General features: G+C 34.8%; 3 protein-coding genes across 9 annotated transcripts in view; 1 reads left to right on the top strand and 2 right to left on the bottom strand.

Moving 5' to 3' along the window:
* The first annotated feature begins 1,232 nt into the window (after window positions 1-1,232).
* On the top strand, window positions 1,233-3,425 carry LOC107476394 (uncharacterized). Its single transcript, XM_016096195.3, has 3 exons — window positions 1,233-1,634; window positions 2,212-2,400; window positions 3,092-3,425. Exons 1-3 carry the CDS (start codon window positions 1,404-1,406, stop codon window positions 3,248-3,250), a joined length of 579 nt encoding a protein of 192 aa, XP_015951681.1. The 5' UTR covers window positions 1,233-1,403; the 3' UTR covers window positions 3,251-3,425.
* A 153-nt stretch (window positions 3,426-3,578) lies between these two features.
* On the bottom strand, window positions 3,579-8,599 carry LOC107476392 (transcription factor E2FB). 7 transcript variants are annotated; one of them, XM_052259106.1, is made up of 15 exons: window positions 8,221-8,352; window positions 7,661-7,791; window positions 6,987-7,176; window positions 6,796-6,858; window positions 6,554-6,639; window positions 6,384-6,472; window positions 6,240-6,294; window positions 5,903-5,955; window positions 5,759-5,809; window positions 5,606-5,654; window positions 5,443-5,508; window positions 5,286-5,362; window positions 4,875-5,094; window positions 4,562-4,628; window positions 3,579-4,092 (listed from the first exon to the last, which is right to left on the bottom strand). In XM_052259106.1, the coding sequence occupies exons 3-15, from the start codon at window positions 7,105-7,107 to the stop codon at window positions 3,959-3,961; spliced, it is 1,131 nt and encodes a 376-aa protein (XP_052115066.1). In that variant the 5' UTR covers window positions 7,108-7,176; window positions 7,661-7,791; window positions 8,221-8,352; the 3' UTR covers window positions 3,579-3,958. The 7 variants fall into 7 exon arrangements, 5 of the variants coding, with proteins under 5 accessions (XP_052115066.1, XP_015951674.1, XP_015951675.1 ...); XR_008007085.1 differs by lacking the exon at window positions 7,661-7,791 and adding an exon at window positions 4,728-4,803 and having other exon boundaries at window positions 4,034-4,092; window positions 8,221-8,599; XR_008007084.1 differs by lacking the exon at window positions 7,661-7,791 and adding an exon at window positions 4,714-4,803 and having other exon boundaries at window positions 4,036-4,092; window positions 8,221-8,599.
* A 9,668-nt stretch (window positions 8,600-18,267) lies between these two features.
* The window catches only part of LOC107476483 (ABC transporter B family member 19), a 12,822-nt gene continuing 9,079 nt past the window's right edge, over window positions 18,268-22,010 (bottom strand). Inside the window, exons 11-13 of the mRNA XM_016096310.3 lie at window positions 21,251-21,531; window positions 18,860-20,788; window positions 18,268-18,763 (exon numbers count right to left, since the gene is read on the bottom strand). Of these exons, the coding sequence (XP_015951796.1) occupies window positions 18,416-18,763; window positions 18,860-20,788; window positions 21,251-21,531 (2,558 nt within the window). The 3' untranslated portion in view covers window positions 18,268-18,415. The remainder of the gene's footprint in view (window positions 18,764-18,859; window positions 20,789-21,250; window positions 21,532-22,010) is intronic.

Below are 22,010 nucleotides of genomic sequence, written 5' to 3'. Positions count from 1 at the left end.
GTGGAATACTGCTAAGCTTAGATTAAGTACGATGGATTCTAATCAGCAGTGCATTCACCTCCTATCATCCCTAGATGTTAATTGGTGATTTCAATGATAATTCAGTCGTAGCCTGAAGCTCGACGACGTTCTTTTGTGTAGCCTCCAACAACCAACCTCTCCTAGTAACAGCCTCCCATTCTTTTAAAGTACTTGCGGCGGCGGCGTTCTTCTTTGCGTCAGTCAGTGGCACTCTCCTAATCTCCCACTTAAGATCTCCCTCCGATCTGATATATCTTCTCTTCGATCTTCTACCTGTCTCTCTCAGCTTTCCCTTTCTAGCAGTCGAGCTCCAAGCCTCTCATTCTCTCAGCGGCAGCAGCGAAGCTCTCCCAGCTCTTCTTCCAGCTACATCTTTCAGTGGCATTCTTGTAGAGGTCTTCTTCTTTGTCAGGTAATTTTTAATTTTTTTTCTTTTATTATTTAATTTAATAATTTTATAAAATCACTGAAATTTGAAATTTTGTTGAGTTAAAATTTTATAAATTGTCAAGTTAAAAGTATGTGGTTTCTAATTGTTGAGTTATAATGTGATTTAAACTTGAATGTTTAATGTGCATTACAAAATGGTTTATAATGTGACTAAATTTTTATTTGTATTTGCATTATATTACGTTTTAATAAATTAATTATAATTATGTAAGTTTGTGTGTTTATATTTATTTAATTAATTAAAAATTAGGAGGGTCGGCTCGTTGACATGCTATTAAACATCATGGATTAGGATTCTAGTCCATTTAAGTTTAGCGGGGCGGCAACAGTTTTGATATTTTTGTTTTATTAGGAGCTGGATGGGCTTTCAGGAAAAATGGATAAAGTGCCAGATTAAAATAGTGACGCTAGATTTTTTCCTTTTTGGGTCGATGTAACAGGAGTATTTTTTTTTTGGGTCATGATGCAACAGGAGTTGGTAGTGCTGGTAGAGCTGCATGTCTTTTTCCAGACTATAAATTTGAGGCCTAAGCCTCGCTACTTTTTCCCTTGGGCTCTGAAAGCCCATAGCAATGGCATGAATACAAACAGTTTTCCCGTTCATATGTGGGTGTGGACATTATCATATGATTATTTTGTATGACCCCAAAAAAATAACAACTTAGTTAATCATATGATTATTTTGTCTGACCCAAAAGGATTTTTTTTATTGGATATATTTATGATTATTTTGTCCTATCAGTATCATCCACCACTATCTATCTACTTGAGTATACTTTATTGGTTCAAGGGAGCTCACAGAAAAACATTCCGTCTCAGAGATATCCAGCAATTTCTTTTCTTTTCTCTTCTTCCAATTTTAATAATCAAACACCAACATATGATTGTTTGATCAGTAGGTACATAAGATTCTGCTATAGGGGCCAAGAACAATGACCACATCACTTCTAATTCCATTGTCACCTTGTTCTCCTATACTCAGCTGGGGGGAGAAGAGCAGGTTTAGATGGCATGCTTTTTCGTTTCACTCATTGAAATCTAAATCCCATGTGAGAGGGTTCAGAGTTAGTGCTAAAGAGAAAACAGAGGAAATCAAGAACCAATCATCATCTTCAGCTGAGGATGTCACAAAAAAGTATGGCCTTGAAGCTGGTTTGTGGAAGGTGTCCATTTTCTTTTCTTCTAAAATCTTAATTTTGGTGTGATTTCTTGCTTTTCATGTCCGATTGTTGGTAAAGTTACCTCTTCTACCTTGCTTAACTGCAATACTGCAAAGTGTCAAGTGTGTACATTGTTGTTCCTTTTATTGGAAAAATAAGCACAATTAGGATTGGGATATGATTTTGCTAAAAATTTTGTGGGGAACAGAAATATTTTTAAGGAAAATACAATCTTGAACCAGTGATGGAAAATGACTAATTTTGCTAGTCTAATTGAATTGCGGTTGCTTTCTTGATATGCTGCTTATTTGTCATCATAAATGTTGCTTTACCACAAAATATAAAAAGGGGAGGAAGAAAAAATGTAAGTGATAACTCATCAAAGAATTTTGAAGTCATTTTCCAATTTCTGCTCGTGTTTTTCATCTTTGCATTGTTGGTTTTCTTTCCATTTATTTTTCTCCATTTTGGGGGAGTAAATTAAGGGGTTGTGCTTATCTTCAAGGAATGTTCAGCAATTAATTGAATAATTTACTCTCTCTTCTGTCCAAAATAAAATTTTTATGCCCCTTTATACCAGATTTTCAGCTCAAAGGAAGATGGGAAGGGTAACGCTGAACAGAAATCAAAGGGTGATCAAGCCAAGGAGTTGCTTGCGAAGTATGGTGGGGCATACCTTGCCACCTCCATTACTCTCTCATTGATCTCTTTCGCTCTATGTTATGCACTAATTAGTGCTGGAATTGATGTCCAAATCTTGCTGCAGAAGGTGCAATGCTTAGCCCATGACTTTTATTTTTGGTATTGAATGATTCAGAAATAGAGAAAATAAAAAAATGTCGTTTATATTATAAAATAAAATATACAAGAGGGTGTATAAAAAGTGATACAAATATTATTTTTCTAAAATTATATAGAAATTTGCTAACATGTGTTTAAGGGCACATTTTAAGGATATCAAGGAATATTTTATTGAAAGTTATTGAAAAGATAAATATTTTTACATTTTTAATGTATTGAATGCATCAAAAATTAAAAAAAAAATTATTATTATCCTCTTAAAAAAGAATCTTGTGAAATAGAGATATAATCAATTTTAGACTTGGTAATGACAAAATCAGTCTCCTAGATTTATACAGGAAATGATGCTCTCAATTGTTAAAAAAAAAAATTAAAGTAAAGTGTGATCTCTAATCTTTCATTGCTCTCTCTCATGTTTTTTTTTTATCTCACTTATAAAATTAATGGTGAGAGATCATATTTTACTCTCTCAATTATTAAAAAAAAATTGAGAGAATCCATTTTCGATTTATACTTCTTGATTTTATTTATGGTTCGATTTATTCATTATCCATTACTCATTGTTAAATAACGCCCCGTTGAAACTCTTATCAAATGGTAGATAACATGTGTTTATGTAATTTTCTCTCCATTTATATACTAATGTATTCATTTTTCAGTTAGGAATCTCAGCTGATGAGACTGGGGAGAAAGTTGGCACTTTTGCTTTGGCGTATGCAGCGCACAAAGCTGCTTCTCCAATTAGGTTCCCTCCTACCGTAGCTCTTACCCCGGTTGTGGCTGGTTGGATTGGAAAGAAATTTGATAAAGATAAATAGCTGCTTGTTGTAATCTGGGTACCTTAGGATACCCGTCAACTTGTAATGTGCTGCTCCATTGATAATATTATCATTCCCATTGCTATGACTAAATGTGTATCTTCCCTTCACCCTTAAAGGCACGTACATTCTTGTTATTATCAATGGCAATAGAAATTAATTTAAATGATAAACATATGAACATTCTTTTTTCACTGTACACTCGCAAGATTGCATCCTACCTACAATTGTTATAACTCACTAATTAATCACTGGTTACGGTCACTGCCAATGTGCTGACTACAGCAGAGACTGAAACTTACATAAATGGATAGATTTGAGAGCAGGGTTACATTTGAATCTGTACCTCGGAGTGTGATTATATTGCTAACCAAACATTAGACGATACAAACTACAAAGCCATTTACCCCCCTAATCAATGCTTACAATAAAATACAAGGGTGGGTTTTGGAAACACCTCATGACCTCTTTTCTTGTTTTGTTGAACATGGCCGTTTAGAATATGTAATATTAACTGTACAATGAGCCCGTGTGAACTCAATTCCTGGGATGAACTTGGAGAGAAACTCGGAGAAAAATCTTCATTGGATCCTACAATCCAACTTCCAGGGCCATGTTGAAGAGGATAGAGATAGCTGGATGTCATAGGTTCACAACGGAAACAAAGAACACAGTCCCTTTAGATTCACAACATATCCTTTTGAGGCTTCAGCCCCCAGCAGGGTTTGATGCTGCAGTAGATGCTTCATTTACATTCGAAGTATGTGTTAGAGTTATAGCATGCTCGCGAGTTGTACAAAAATCATCTTGAAGAGTACCCAGTTCATTCCATTGGACACCAGCTGTAAATGCATCAAGGATATCAAAACAAGATCAGATTGCTTTTTCTTACGCTTTCAGTTTCAATAAATGCCTCAAATTTCAAACATTTTAAAGTTTCAAAATATAATCCCATTCCTAAGATAAAGTATTAATTTTACTTTCCCAAGAAGATCCTTAATCTAATTGTGGTGATTAAATAACCATATTTACTCATTTTGCTTTTTCATTGAGAAAGATCAAGTTGAGGTTGAGTGGAATGGGAAGGAGCAAAAGAGGCTTAAAGAGTAAAATGGACGTCAGTTGACCTATTTTAAGCCTCTCTTCCCTCCCCCATCCATGATCTGAACCTGCAGATACACCCTTAATGTCTGTGTGTCTGCGCTTTTCTTTTGAAACAGAGGAAATAATTTAAAATAATTGTACTCCCAAACCCCTTCCCTTCCATATAAAATATAATGAAATGGAGGCTGCGGTGTACAGAGAGCATACATTCTGTTCTCCACATGTCTGTTATGCTAACATCAGCATCTGATAAAAGCCAGTAGTCAGCATGGCTCTGCAAATAGGGAGAGAAGAATGTTTTAATTGAGCTCCGAGGCTTCTGCATTCATATCTTATCAGAAACAATACTAAATACTAACAACTTCATGCGTACAGCAAAGTAACATGCCGGCTTGATTTGTGTGGAACATTGAAAGTTAAACGTCTTCCAGAATTAGGAATTCTCCTGCCTTATGGTTCAAGAATTATTTTTTGCAAATCCATTAACCAATCATGTCAGATGTTTTAAAGTAATACTTACATCAACATCTGAAGGAACAATTTTCACGATCCCACTCACAAAGTCTTGTGTAGAAGTAAAATCAGAACTAGGTATTTGACCATCTTGTCCCTGCACTGCAATGTCTCTCCCGTTATCCTCTACAACCACAGTTGGTTCATGGTTTTTAAATTCTGGAGTCGGTTGAAATTCGGGTGCAACATCTGCACCATTAATCTCCTCAAACTTCTCTTCAAACTGACTAGAACCGTAGTTTAAAAAAAGAAGAAGAAGAAGAAGAAGGAACGGTCAAGAATGTCAATTTTAAAACATGCAATCAAGTAGCACTGCTTCATCTGGCATTGTCATCTGACCTTGCCATGACAATAGCAAAATGACCCTTGAGGTAAATGCTTTAGAAACACCGCTAGAATTCTAGAAAAGTAAGCATACCTAACAAGGTAAACATCTATTGGGCCCATGGTGCTTCTCAGGACTATCCTGTATCTCCTCTGGGGATAATCAACAGCCTGATAGAAAATGGAAAAAATTTACATGACAAAAGAAGCACGAGATATTAATAACTTATATGCATGCCCTGTCAAAATACCTCATCAGGATCTGAAACCTCCAGAGTGGTGCCATGTGGAGCTTTAATTGCAATCAAGGTTTCATTCTGGCAGGATAAGATAGATAAGAAAGTCCTCAGTCAAAACATGGAAATGGAGTTTCGATCTAAAAGTGTTTATTAACACATTGATGAAGAAACAAACCTGGAAGCAGGGCAAGTTCTTTATATCTTCCTCAGTGACGAAAAGCAATCTATGATGGTGGAAATAGGTGGACGAGAATGCATCAAACAAAGTTATGAACATAAACATAAAACACGGCAAAAGGCCTGCAAATATCTGGAAAGTAAATATTACTTTTCACTATTTTCATTTTCACTAAGGTCACTTAGTCTTTCTTGCATCTCCCTGTGAAATTCAAAATCTTAAACTAAGTTAATATATTTCAAACAAACAATCGAAGTATTCAAAGAATAATTAGTAAAGGCATGATTCTCAAACCTTATTTGTTCATCTAACCGGCACTCCTTCATGGTAAGGTTTTCAACTTCTGCCTGGAAGTATGAAACAAATCAACGCCAACAATTTTTGTCAAATTTACATTTGAAGTCTTATATATTGAACAAATTATATAAATCTGAATGCAATCCTTATATCCCATTGCATAGCAGACTACTCGATTACTGAAATTCAAGTCAGAAGCTTCACACATTTCTTTTAACCAAAAATATATAAACTTGCTTTGCCATGAAAATAAGAAACTTGTTGATGATAAATAATAATATAACTTATTCTCAGTCTTTATATCTTTCAAGCATTGAATTGAATCATTCCTAACCTGTAAACTAGAAAAACTATCTTCAGGCTCTCCTGGTCTTGAAACATCAAGTCCTCTGGAAATCATCAAAGAAGTTAGCCAAAAATTTCAACACTTAGACTAAAAAATTTCCAACATTGACAGACATATAGAAAGCATGCTTACTTCCATTGAATTCTGTTTTTTAGTTTCTTTTCTATAAGGCCAATCCCTTCGAGAACATTTGTTATGTCATATATTCTCCTCTTCTGTACCTGTATACACAAAAGCGCCATCAAATAATCTAAATTCACAGCAAGCAGTCTTAAGATGAGAAAAAAGGGGGGGATATAAACCTCTAATGTGTCAGCAGCTTTATTCAAATCAAGAATACCATCCTCTGCTTGCTTGATCAAATTGATGAACTTCTTTGTCAACAGACCTGGATTTTTTTTTTCCGAAAAAAAGAGTAAAGGATTATTAGAAGAATATATACAAATAAATTTCATTTCCAACAGTAAACCATATAGGGAATCGAATAACAATACCACGATAAAAATAAAATGAATTAATTAAAATAATAGCAAAGTAATAATACCTAAAGAGCTGTCATAGCGACATGGGCCAACAGGAGTGAGATTATTTCCTGAAGGAGATCCTGCTAAAATTACAGGAAAAATATCTCAAAAGGTTTTTCAAGCCAAAATTAGCTAGTAAAGGAAAGATGTTGCATGCTAAATACATGAATAAAGAAGGCAAGAATACAAAGTCTAGAAGAGAAAATTTCACCAATATTTGGACCTGGGGTTTGAGGTCCAGATCTGTTGCATTTGGTAAGCCTGGAGGATTTGCCACCCTTCCCTATTTTTCCAGATTTAGGGGTCTGAAAAGGATTATTAGCTGCTCCCATGGATACATGATTCACCCTATCACCAGAATCAGCTTCAAAATCTGTTGTGTTACTCTTCCGCTTCAATTGCTGAAATGTACGTGTATGATAATTGCAACCAATAGAAAATATAATATGCAGAATAAGTTAGCACCCTTAGACTACATTATCATACACAATTAACAACCATGCACCGTAATATCATTTCAACTTGAAACTGAAGATAGACATTTGAAAAGTTGAAGAAAAAGACAGGAACATTTGACCACTTTACAAGAATTTAATGGTCAATCCATCACACATTCTTATGTGCAATTCATTTCTTCTTCCCACTGTCACTTCACACATTATTACCTTTATTGGATATATGGATATATGAAAAGTACCCCCACTGAAATGCAACCGGAGAACATGCAAACAGATATCACCATTTGTGGTCAAAATGCCTAGGAATGTATAAATTATGAAACCTCCAAGGCCAATGTTGGGGTAATCAAAATCATTCAACCTAAAAGATCACAAAATTAAAAAGCATACACAATCAATGTTGCTATTCAGAAAGCATTTATCACACCTGAATTGTTTCCCAAGCCACTTGCTACCTTCCTGTAAGACTAACCAATATTACAATCACATCATGGTCTCGACTTCTGGATGATCAATAAGTGCACCCTCTCTAGTTCGCCACTTGTCAAACACTCAAACCTAAGATATCAGACCTAAAGTTCATACTTCATACTTCATATAGCATAATCAACTGAAAAAAAAAACAAACGAACAAACAAGTAGATAATTTCTTCATTTCTTGCAGACCTTACCCATGGGGAGAGGGGGAAGGAAGTCTACATTTGACCTTATGAACTCCATAATTCAACTCTTCTAACTCATCAGCAACCAATTCCACCAAATCAACAACTAAACAGGTGATCCAAACCTTAAAATTACAGAGATCTCCTAAGCCTACTTCCAACACCCATCACCCATATAAAAATCCCACTCCAAAAACCAAAACGAAAAACTACCAAAAGAATTTTTTTGGAGAAAGAAACATAAATTGAAATCATAGAAAACAAAAACAGATCATGATATGCGAAAAATCAAAAGGGGGGATTATTAGGATAGATAAACACTCACGGAAGACTTAACAACGATGGCTTCGGGTTCGTGGTCAACAGTTCGGCGATTGTGGTGGAGGTGGTCGGGGGCAAAGCGGTGGTAATCAACGGAGGCGGCAAAGGGCGGCTTCATGGTGGAGAGGGGAAGTTGGCGCCGCATGATCTGCTCCGATGGGCTAGCAGCGGCGGGAGGAGCTCTGGTGCCCGACATCAGCCAGGCCGGCTAGATCGAAAGGTTTGGAGGGAAAGAAGGGAATGGGGGGAGATCTGGGCGTCTTTGGGAAATGCCGAAATGGGAACTGAGGGGGAAAAATAGCGGGAGATAAAAAGAAAGACAGCAGAAAACGAGGGAAAGGAAGCATGCAAGCAACCCGTATGAAAGGGAGAGGGTAAGGGAGGGAATTTGGTGAGGATATTGATAAGTGATTATCTATCTATTAAAACGATCTCTGAAATTTATTAAATAATTTAATATATTTAAAGTTATTTGATATTATACGGCTATAATATTTTCATTATTATTTTTATATAATAATTATTCTAACTCATATTTATGTAAATAGTTACTTTAAATAAAACAAGACAATATTGTATTGTATCAAAAGAAAAATAAAACAACTATTATTATTATTGTTGTTGTTGTTAATAAGGATTTTATTTTTGGTAGTTAGGATTTGAATATATCTAATGTTTGAAATTTATCTATCTCTCTATACTCTTATTTATCTCTCTCATATTCTTTATTTTTTTTATCCTTTCTATTCTAGATATAAGTTATAATTTATAATTTATATTTTATATTTTTTAATTTGATAAATCAAAATATATCATGAAATATTCTTTTATTACAATTAACATGATTTTTTTTAAATAATAAAGTATCATTTTTGTCTCCCAACGTTTAAATCGTCCTATTTAAGTTTTAAAACTGACTCAATGTTGTCTTAACGTTAGGGATTTGTTAACAGAATTGACGCCGGGACAAAATTAAGACAATTTTAAAACGTTAGGGACTTAAATAGGACGAAAATATTGGGGACAAAAACGATACATAGAATAAATTTTAATTTTATCCTTCACTAATATTAGTTATTTACGGTACATAGTTATTCAATTAATTTTAATCACATATAAGTAAATTACACTTAATCACATTACTTTGATTCTAAAAATTTTATTTTTTTATAATTTTACTCTTAAAGATTTTTACTCGTTATGAAATATTTGTAGAATGATTAGAATCACATTACTTTATTGTATATGTATAATTTTTTTTCACAAGTTTATTTACTAGTCATTCTACAAATATTTTATGATGAGTAAAAAATTTTAAGAGTAAAATTATAAAAAAATAAATTTATTTAGAACGAAAACAATGTGATTAAGTATAATTTACTTAGATGTGATTAAAAAATAATTGAATAACTATGTACTGTAAAAAAAATTGATATTATTGAAGCATAAAATTAAAATTTATTTCCATACATCATTTTTTTCCTCCAATATTTTCGTCCTATTTAAGTCCCTAACATTTAAAAATCGTCTCAATTTTGTCCCGTCGTCAATTCTGTTAACAGATTCCTAACGACAGGATAACATTGAGTTAATTTTGAAACGCTAGGGACTTAAATTTGACGATTTAAACTTTAGGGACAACTTTGAGACTTATCCCAAACATTGAAGACAAAAACAATACTTTATTCTTTAAAATTAACAAGCTCCCTTTCTCTTTCTTTTTCTTTATCTTTCTCAATCTTTACTTATCTGCTATACAAAAAAAATATAATTCAAATAAATTCATAAAATTATAAAAAAATACAATAAATTTATATTAAAAAATAATCTCATAATATTATTGACATAAAAAATATATTATTATATGTATACTTTTTAGTTTTTTTATTTAGTTTCGAATTTTTACCGTTTATCTTTCTAATATATATTTTCACTTCTCATCTTTCAAATATTTATTACATATAATTTGTGGAGATTACTAATATTGTGATTAATAATTCGAATCAAAATTTAATTGTTTTTCAAAAAATTAATTTTAAATTAATTTTATAACAATCAATATAAATATTTTTATACTAATATTATATATATATAAGTTTAATTTTGATATATTGATCGTGTATTTTACACAGTCGTGCAATCACAACGGTTCTGTTAAATAAACATTCACTGGTCAATATAAAAGGTGGTTACTTTTGTTATTGTGAATTTGTGACTTTATGTGATTGAATGTACGTATTGTTGGAGATAAGTGTGTATGTCCAACAAAATACTATCATGAATTATTATTATTATTATAAGAATAAGCTTTTATAATTTATGATAGTGTCCTTAATTAAAAATTAGAAACGAATAATTACGATAGGAATCGTAATAATAAGATATACATTTTTTAATCGTAGAATCACTAAAAATGGGACATTAGTGATTCGGATAGATTAATATATATATAAGAGTCTTCATTGGATGAAGATTAATAGATCTCATTTGTTAAATTATATATATAAATGGTATATATAGAGATATAATCATTGAACTGACTCACTCTAAGAATTCCTAATGGTTATAATTACCGTATATTTGTCAGTAGGATATTCTTATGATGAACATAATATTAGAATTTTCCTTTGACATGCGACTATCATAGTAATTAACAATGTATTTGTTATACTTTGATTTCGGACACCTGACACCCTACGATGTTAGTTGAATGGACATTGGGTATGATTTAAATACTTGTAAAATTAATGATTAGTCAAAATAGAATCCATCAACTATGGTAATGAGTTTGAGCTCTACGATTATAATGAATGAAATAAACAATGCCTTGGCTAAGGGGTTTGAATGAATTAAGAAATGAGTTTCTTAAGTCATTCATAGTTCATTATAATAATGGTAACAAGCTAGAGTTTGACAATCAAACCGTACTCTAAAAGTTAGCCAAAAACTGAAAAGATGGAAAGAGTTGTATTTTTGTTCATCTTGGGTTCTTAGTAAAAAAATATTATTACTTCATACTATCGGGTCGTCAAGGAGCGTTGCTAGACGCCAATCTTGATTAGTAAATTTAGTATGACTAATATACTACCCGCTTAGTATTGAACCTATGGGGTCACACACTAACGAGTGTTCTAATCCTTGATAAATAATTATTTAATTATTATTTTGATTAGATCAAATAAATAATTATATTAATTCAAATAGAATATTATTATATTCTTTGCTAGTACCATGAATATAATAATATTATAATTGAGAATATTAAATAATTAATTATTTATTCTATGATGAGTTTTAAATATGGATAAGATCCTAACTGATTTTGTTTCAAATTAAGTTGAAATTTGATTCACAAATCAGTCACCAATCTCATACTATATATGTGTATATGATAAAAGAAAGAAAACACAAGTTTTCTCTTTTTACCTCCACATACACAAATATTCCAAATTCTTAGTGAAGAATTGCTGGTGCAAGGAGTTGCAAGAAACTTCTCAGTTAAATCCATTGGTCAAAGAGTTGACAACAAGGATTAGTCTCGGTGTGGATACACATAGTACATTCGTACTATCGAAGGAGAAAGCTTTATTCACTAGGGTACTCAGGTATTGGCATCTAACCCATCTTATTTCAATAAAGTTTTAAGCACAAAAATAGATCAATAGGATTACTTTATTACTTCCGCTGCGTATTATGAACACTTGTAATCCTACACGTATAAAATAATTTTACACTTTTTGGCGGGAACGATTATGAGCAAAAGTGCAAAACATGTTGAACACTGTGAATAGTGAGAGAGTGAACTTGGTTGTTATTGATTGTGAAAGAGTCCAAATTGAATTAGCTCATTCAATTGTGTATATATATATGTATACAAGGTGATGGTCTAACTAACAAACTCTGTATCTAGTCTAACTAATTCAGATCCTAACTATGTTAAGTTATAACAAATTGTACAAGTATATACTATGGCTAATATCCCCCCTCAAGTTGGAACATACATGTTGTATGTTCCAAACTTGGCCATAAGAAATTTGAACCGAGGTGCTGGGAGAGCCTTGGTGAGTAAATCTGCAAGTTGATGCTTTTTCTAACGAAGTGACAATCGATTTCAATGTGCTTGGACCTTTCATGTAGAGTCGAATTGGTAGCCATTTGAATGGCAGAGACGTTATCACAAAAAAAAAATTATTGCTGAATTCACCTCGACATGCATGAATTTGAGAAGGGCAATGATGGATAGAACTTCACAAGCAGCGTTGGCTAGAGCTCTGTACTTTGCATCCATTGAGCTCTTCGAAACTACATCTTGCTTCTTTCTCTTCTATGACACTAATGAATCTCCCAAGAACATGCAGTAGCTGGTCGTGGACCTCCATGTGTCGAGGCAGCTGCCCCAGTTAGCGTCAGTGTACATGGAGAGGTGAAATTTGGATTTTGATGAAAAGAGTAATTCCTGGCTAGGTGCTGCCTTCAAATACCTGAGGACATGGTGCACAGCTTCGAGATGAGGAGTTCAAAGATTTGCCATGTATTGAGCCAGTTTAACCACAGCAAAAGTGATGTCTGGCTGAGATATAGTGAGATACATGAGGCGGCCAATCAATCTGTGATATCTCAAAGCATCAGGGATATGATCACCTTTGTCAGTCCTAAGTTTTAGATTAGCATCCATGGGTGTATTGGCAGGTTTGCACCCTAAGAAACCAGTCTTCTCCGGCAATGAGAGTGTATATTTTTGCTGACTCAGAGTAATCCCATATTTTGATCTGGCAAGCTCAAGACCAAGGAAGAACTTAAGGTCACCCAAGATTTTAAGCTTGAAGATGGATTGAATCTTGTGTTTAACATTGTCCACCATTTCTTGTTTGGGAGCAGCGATGATGATGTCAACCACGTACACAATGAGATAGTTAGTTGCCTCACCCCCTCCTAAAGCGAAAAGAGAGTAATCCCGTCTACATTGTGTAAAGCCATGGGTGGTTAGTGTGTTGCAAAACTTAGTGAACCACTACATTGATACTTGTCGCAACTCATACAAGGACCGTGTGAGTTTACAAACTAATCTTTTGTTGAGTTAATAAATTAACTAAATTAATTAATGATGACAAACATTACTTTATTGGGCAATTTAACTAATTAGTTTTGATTATTTTGGCTGAAGTGATGCAGGCCAAAAAATTCAATATTCAGCTGCAGCCCACTATGGAACAAATTAATCATGCTGATGGGATGACAATACAAACAAAGCCGAAAAGGAAACAAAGCTGAGAAATCAAAACGGGTCAAATGAATTGATCCAATCCAAACCCGATAGCAAGCAATTCCCTCCCGTTTGCTTTTACCAAAAATAACGTTCACTTTTTTTCTCTTGGTCAGAAATTAGAGAAGTGAGAGAGTGCTTAGTTCCTAAGCTATTCACAGAAGAAGAAAGAAATAGAAGGTTCGGCAAGAAAGGTTGAGGTCAAATCAGCAAAATCAAACCAAATCAAGCTAAGGCAAAGGTCAAAGGTAACACATTTTCTATTGCATGCATATTGCTTTCTTCTCATCTTCCCAACTCTCTACCTGTCTGAAATGGGATACATGTGAAAGATGATATCTGTTCTTCACTGCTGTGCATCTACGGTCATAAGTGTGTCTTGGGGACCAAGTTGTGTTTCTATGGCCGAGATTTGGACTTACCATTGAAAATATTTATTTCTACTGATTCTGTGGCTTTCGGTCAATAAGAAGAGGTCAGAACCAAAGTTCCTAATTTGAGGATTAACTGAAAAAGGTGACGTGGTGAGTTGGTGAAGCACACAGCTCAAGAAGTTGATCTAGGGAGAGTAACTCGGCAACATGCAAGGAGATACAAAAGAAGAGTTTTGATCATTCAAAAGCCATAGAGAGAAAACCAGTATTCTTGAGGTGTATGTTCTGAGAAGAGCTATTTGAAAAAGTTCATCTACTTAGACAGTGCTTCCTAGTCAAAGGAGCATTCCGCCAGAATGAAGAACTGAATCAGAGGCTATTCATTTGGTTGATCACATAGCAAAGAGGCTATTGAAGCATCAATCTCTTTCATGTTTTACATATTATAATTTTTTTTAATGTTTATCTTTCTGTAATTTCTTGAAGTAAAAGGCAGAATGAGAGAGCTCAATTAAAAGTCTAAGAGGGGAAAGAGGCAGAGTGATACACTTTAGTGAAAAGCTTAGAGTGATTTCATATTTCTTTAGGTTGATTCTGTGTCTTGTATTTTGTACCAGTGAGGTATCCCTTTCTTAGTTGGGTTAGCACTAAGAGTGAAGAGTTAGGTATTAGCATAACCAAGTCAAGTTAGGTTAGAACTTGAGTGTGAAAGGATTGTGTCAATCCTGTAGAATTGGTATATGTAATACTTTAACTATAGTGGAAATTCCACCGGTGTTGTGGTAGAGACTGGACGTAGGTTGCATTGCACAAGGCAACCGAACCAGGATACATGATGGTGTTAGCTTCTCTTTTTCCTTCTTTGTTCTGTTTTTTGATATTCATGAGACAAAATGAAATTGTCTCATAAATTTTTCACTACTAAATTCAAACAAATTCAAATTGCAAGTCTATTTTAAAAGGGTTATTTTATTAAACTAAAAGAAGGTCATAGATTCAACCCCCATTCTCTAAGCCTTCTACAACCTTCACCATTTTTTCCACTGAGAATGACCTAAATGCAATTCCATGTAGACTTTTTTATTAAGTTCACCATTGAGGAATGCATTATTTATATCCAGCTATAGGAGGCTCTAGTTCTTGACTGCAGCAATGGTAAGTAAGGTTCTCACAGTGGTGATCTTTGCCACGGGACTAAATGTGTCCCTAAAATCAATACCAGTTTGTTGAGTATATCCTTTTGCAACCAAACGTGCCTTATATCTCTCTAACGAGCCATCAGCTTTTAGCTTAGCTTTGTACACCCAACGACAACCAATGGCTCACTTATCTAGTGGTAAAGGTATAAGGGCCCAAGTGTTATTGGCCTCAAGCGCATCAAGTTTCTCTTGCATAGCTTGTCTCCATTCTTTGAACTAAACTGCCTGGTGGTAAAATTGAGGCTCAGGTATGGTGTCTAACTGTGCAATGGAGTTAAGGTATGTAAGGTAAGGCGATGGTTACTAATATGATTGGCTAAGGGATAGAGAGTAGAGGTGTGGCAGACGTAGTCATTGAGGTAAGGCGGAGGTTGAATGTGTCTAATTGATTTTCTTAGTTGTTTAGGTGGTGAAGTGATGGTGTTTGGTGTTGGTTCTTGATGTTGAGGTTCTGGGTTTATGACGGTTGGAGTCGGCTGTGAAGATGGAGAAGGGATATGATAAAGAATGGGTTTAGGAAGTACAAAGTCATTGTACAAGTCCTTATTAGACTGTAGATGAGGTGAAGTACTGAAAGGCATAACATGTTCATGGAAAATGATGTCTCTTAAGATAAAAAACTGTTTGGTTCTAAGGTTGTAAAGTTTGTAACCTTTGTAACCAATTGGATATCCAATGAAGACTGAGGGATCAGCTCTAGGACAAAATTTGGTTTTGGAGTTAGAGGTGTTTGCTGCATATGCAAAGCAACCAAAATTTCTTAAGGCATCATAGTTGGGTGTCTTTCCAAATAACAGTTCAAAGGGAGACTTAAATTGTAATAATTTGCTTGGGGTTCAATTGATTAGGAAAGCTGCAGTGATGATGCACTCCCCCCCCAAAAGGAAATAGGGATTTTTGACTGAAAGAATAAGGATCTGGTCACATTCAACAGATGCTGGTGCTTTCTCTCTACAACAGCATTTTGTTGGGGTCGATAAGGGCATGAGAATTGATGCAGGGCACCTCTCTTCTGCAGAAACTCCTTAAGTGCAAGTTCCTTAGTATTGTCGGACTTGAGACATTTGATCTTAATGCCAAATTGAGTGTCAATCAATGCAAAGAAGTCCACACATCACAGTGAATAAGGTCAAAAACGTTAGAAGATATGTGATTATGTGACTCAAAGGAAAGCTTCTTGAATTTAGCTAAATGGCAGATTTCACAAGTATGACAACCTGATTTATTCGACAAATGTAAAATAATATCTAAGTGATGTAGAATGTTAGAAGGTACATGATCAAGACGTGTGTGCTATAGATCTGGACTACACAAATTTATTGAGATAGAATCAGTATGAGAAATATGACTAGAAAGAAAAAAATTTGAGGAATTTTGTGAACCATGCAGTGCCAAATTGGTTGGAATTTCTGCTCTTAGGATGTAAAGTCCTTGTTGTAAGTCACCCTTCCCAATCGTCTACAAACACTTGTTGTCCTGAATAGTGAAGTAATTAAAACCAAGAGTGATAGTGATTGTGGAGTTAGCAAGAAAGGCTGAAACTAAAAGTAAATTAACACGAAATTTAGGGATATAAAACACATTTCGGAGAGATATATGCTTATTGACAGTAACTGAACTTATAAAATTGGCAGAGAAAATGTCACCATTAGACAAGGAGACAGAAAATTTTTTGAAGTGTGTATTGAGGTGAATAGAGATAAATCACAAGCAATGTGAATAGTGGCACCACTATCCAAAATCCAAGAATGAGTCTTAACATAGATGCGTTGAGAATGATACCTACCTGCTGGAGTTGAAACTTCAGTTGATTCATTTGATGAAATATCTTAGATCTTGTGATTATTCAGCAAGGTTAGGAGCTGTTGAACTTGTGTTGGAGTCAAATTTGGGCTAATTTGTGCATCTGAAGTGGACTGAAATGTGGAGACATGACGAACCAAAGGCTTCATGTTCCTTCCTTTGCCAAAATTTGGAGGGTAAATGTGAATTTTGTAACATTTGTCGATAGTGTGCCCAAGAATTCCACAGTGCGAGCAGAGGGGTCTATCTTTCTTCACCATGCCTCTGCCGCGACCTTGAGATTGTGGTGGTTGCTGATTTCTCGCCAGAAAGGCTACTTGATTCTGGGAAGCAGAATTGAGTGAAGCTTCTATTGCCCTATGTTTTTCTTCTTGTGTTACAAGAGAAAGGACTTTGTTAATTGTAGGAAGAGGTTCCAAGAGCAACATTGGTCACTCAACAACTCGTTGAGGACAACTATCATTTTTGGAGTCGTGCGATGTAGAAAACCCTAAATGCCAAACAAAAGTTTGGTTTCATCACTGGATCGTTGTCTAAACCAGATCCAATCACTGAACCAGAAAAATTTGAGAACTGACAGTGCATGAATGACGTAATAAGCACATGGATTTTGAATTTTGTTACAAAAGAAATTGCTACCTCTCTCGTATACACAGATTCTGCAGCGAAGTTGTGGAACGATTTGAAGGAGCGTTTTCAACATGGAAATGGCCCTCACGTGTTCGAATTGAAGTGCGACTTGATGAATTTTCGACAAGGTGCCATGTCTGTGTCAAAATACTTCACAAGAATTAAGGTTCTTTGGGAAGAATTGAACTCATATCGCCCGGTGCAATGCAATTGCGGTGAGGCGCGCGCCATGCAAGAGTTTTTTCAAGTTGAGTATATCCATTGTTTCCTCATGGGATTGGATGAATCCTTGAGGTTATAAGGATCCACACCCATTGATGAAGCTGAAGATTATTGGTTGAGTGTGTTTATAAATAGACAAAAGAAAGGCATAGTTAAAAATTCAATTTAGAAACATACTTATACACATTCATATCTCAGAAATTTCATGAGTTGATCTTAAATTAATTTTCTGTAGATTTCTTTCCATTCTTATTTCATTTTTTTACATTTATGCAGTTTATGCTCTTCCAAAGACATATTTTTTATTTCATTTTAATTTGACAAATTAAATTGTCATTTACTTCAAAGTTTTCTATCGTTTACTGCATTTTGAATTCTGTAAAGTGTAATCGGTTTTGTTTAGTTCGATAATTGTCATGTTTTACACTTTTACATTGCAAAATATTAATAGTTTTATGATTCTGCAAACTTTTATATTTCTTCCGTTTTTTTCTTCATTATAAAAAAGAGACTTTGACTCTTTAATAAATTGGTATTTTTGTTATTGATTTCATCAAACTGATTGTCTTGATTTCGAAAACACAAAATCTGTATTACACATGTAACTCGAAAGACACCTAACAATTTAAAGCACCCTTATTTCGATCTAATTGATTTTGGACAAATGGCTATATGTGTTGCACCAATATTTCAATGTCTAGAATAATGTCAAGCAAAGGCATTGGCTTCGGTCTCAGAACGAACTAGGCTAGCATACAGACCATTTTGATGGGAAGTCATCAGTGTGTCATGACTTCCATACTCTGCTACTCCCCCATCTTTCATAACCACTATCTTGTCAGCTTCTCTAATTGTCGATAGACGATGGGCTACAATGATGGTTGTTGCTTCATTGGAAACTTTCTTAAGGGCATCTTGGATGTGTTTCTCTGACTCCAAGTCCAAAGCACTGCTTGCTTCATCAAGTAGAATCACCCTTGATTTCTTCAGTATAGCCCTTGCTATTGCAATTCTTTGTTTTTGGCCACCTGATAGTTGGACCCCGCTTTGACCAACCTAGTGTAGAGGACATGGAAATCAAGTAAATAAAATTCAAAATCAAATTATCATGTTAAAGCATAATGGAAATAATGAATAGTTTTGGTGATATACCTGGGTCTCATAACCTTGAGGAAGGCCACTAATGAATTTGTGGATGTAAGCTTCTTTTGCAGCTGCTTCAATTTCAGCCCATGACGCATTTGGGTCCCCAAAGGTAATGTTCTCCCTTATACTCCCAGAAAACAGTGCTGGTTCTTGACCTACTAAAGCCATTTGCCTCCTTAACCACTTAACATCAATTTCCATAAGGTCTACCCCACTTAGCATCACTTTTCCTTTATTTGGATCATAGAACCTCTGTATCAACCATATGATGGTTGATTTTCCTGATCCACTGGGTCCTACCAAGGCCACGGTGCTTCCACCTTTGACCTTCAAAGAGAAATCCCTTAGCACTGTAACTGCAGGCCTAGATGGGTATGCAAATGTGACCATTTTGAATTCTATTTTGAAAGGCGACTTTAATCGATCTTCTACTTTCTTGCTTCTTATTGACTTATCGTTGCCTATCAGCGGCCTCCGGTTTATGATATCTTGAACAGAAGGGATTGCTGTGGCCGCCATAGAAGTATCCGGTGTTAAACCAGCTAGTTGTCCCACAGAAAATGAGCTCAAAACAAGAATGAGAAAGATCTTAAAAACATCTCCGAACTTCGCTTCGCTACGATCTACAAGTCTGGCACCAAACCAAAGAACCAAGGTGTACGCTCCATACATGGCTCCTTGAAAGAACCCAAATGTTAGACCTTGAATGTGCGAACTTTTCAATGATTTCCTTTGAGGTTCTGATAAGGCTTGATCAAAGGACTTAATTAATATTTCCTGGGCAGAAAAAGTGGTAACCGTTCTTATGTTTGATACTGCACCAGAAGCAATATTGCTAGCTTTGGCATATGCATTGTTATCAACATGTGGCCCAATATTTATAAGCAAGCTTACATAACTTGCACCAAGAGTAAAGGGAGTAACAGCAGCCGCCAAAAGGGTTAGTTTCCAATTGATGACAAAGGAAACACCAAGACCGACAGCTGCTGAACTCATCCCCATAAGAAGGACTGAGAATCGATCACCAAGTATTGAACGAAAGCTGATACAATCAATGGAGAGCCTTGACACTAACACTCCAGTCGAGTTTTTATCAAAATCAAACCACCCAGGTTCTTGTTTCAAGATGGACTGGAACAAGAGGTTTCTAACCCTTAGTGTAAGCTTTGATCCTGCCCAACCACAAAATCCTTGTTGTCCTGTCATGGAAAGAATACAACCGAATCCAAGACAAACAAGTGCTAAACAAAGGTGTCCAACATCTCTCTTCATCTTATCAGTGTCATCATCAAAATATACCCCAAGAGATATGCCTAAAACCAAAGGAAAAAGAGACAGAAAAGCGCCTGCAAACATACCCAGAAAGAATCCTAAAAGTAGCATCCAAAGCTCTGGCTTTTGCAATTTCAATATCTCAGAAAGTCTAAATTTTGTTGGCATTTTGTTTGGCTCGTCTTCGATCTCTACTTTTTTCTCCTGAGCGTATTTTAAATGTTTAGGCCTCGAGATATCTGCTGCATATCTTGATACATCAGCAATTGAGTTGTCATAGATGGAAAGATCATTGGATTTTTGCATGTCATGTTCATTAGAGAGAGGCCTTGATATGGCCTCGGTGGCGAGTTTGACAAGGTTATAGTAGGTTCCCCCTTTCCCTATAAGCTGGAGATGGTTACCCATCTCAATGGCAGTACCATTTTCGAGGACCACGATGGCATGAGCATTCTTTACAGTAGCTATCCTATGAGCAATGACAATGGTTGTTCGACCCACAGAAATCTTGTCGATGGCTCGTTGCACTGCAGACTCTGACTCAGCATCAAGAGCGCTGGTAGGTTCGTCTAAAAGAAGGATTTTAGGATCTTTGATTATTGCTCGAGCCAGTGCGATTCTCTGCTTTTGACCACCTGATAGTTTTGTGCCCCTATCTCCGACCTGCATAAGATATGGTACTTTCTAAGTTCTAAGTAAGATTCAAACCGTAAAATCAGTGGCATATTCAAACTATGGTGGATACTTCTATGGACATCTTCACATGTCACTAAATAATTTGATATGTCTGACAGAATCATCTATCATTCACAATGCCATCGTTATGTGAGTATTTCCCGTAAACTATAATTCTAGTCTTTTGAAAAGACTAAATAAGTTAGTGATACTTGTATACTTTTTGTTTGGTAAATTACCTAACAAAGTATATAGAGTACAAAAATTTTAATTTTTATTTGAGGACTAAATTACCACAGGCATTTCAATCTTTCAAAGGTTAAGTTGCCACTGCTTAAATTTTTTTGGAGACAAGTACTTTAATCTACTTATATATGTCTTTTGTGTATACTATTTGGATAATGAATTCATGAGTATGAAAATTCTTTGGAGAGACTGAATATACTACACCTGAGTGTCATAGCCAAGTGGTAAGTTAGATATGAAATTGTGAGCATCTGCAGCAATGCAAGCAGCAATTGCCTCCTCCTTAGTGACATTATCTTTCCCCATCATAACGTTTTCTAGTATGGAGGTTGCAAAGAGGATTGGCTCTTGACCAACCATCCCAATTTGACCTCTTAGCCACTTGACTTGCAACGTCCTCAAATCATGCCCGTCCAAGGTTATCGTCCCTACAAGGATAATATTGAAAGAAAGCACAATGATAAATTTCCCTAGGTAGGTTTTTCGCAAGATATTTAGTGTGTGTGTAAGGTTTTTATGTAATTTTCTTTTAATTAATTTTTTAAATAATGCTATGTGTACATTAAAATTAGCCACCAAAGTCAACTATGAGTACAAATTTCATGTTAGAATATAAATACATATTGAAAATAAATTAAAACACACATATATTTATACACAAATATATTGGTGATTGATTTTAGTGGCTGATTTTAATGTACAAATAACATTTTTGTAATTTTTAATATATATGTAACATAATTGAAAAATATTTTAAAATTATTTAAAGAAATTTGAATATAATTTTTTAAATGTATTGTAGATAAGATAAAAGAAAAAAAAATATTTTTTAGCTGACAATATATAGTTTAAGAAATTGAAAAATATACATCTCTTGAATTATATATTTAAAAATTAAACTAGAAAAGATGGAATTTAAAGACGATCTTTACACCATTAACGTTCATAATTTATAATGGTATTC

Source organism: Arachis duranensis, chromosome 3 (genome assembly GCF_000817695.3).
Source record: "Arachis duranensis cultivar V14167 chromosome 3, aradu.V14167.gnm2.J7QH, whole genome shotgun sequence".
NCBI classification, from domain to species: domain Eukaryota; kingdom Viridiplantae; phylum Streptophyta; class Magnoliopsida; order Fabales; family Fabaceae; genus Arachis; species Arachis duranensis.
Note: the sequence above shows the minus strand (reverse complement) of the source record. Positions and strands in the feature narration are given on the sequence as shown.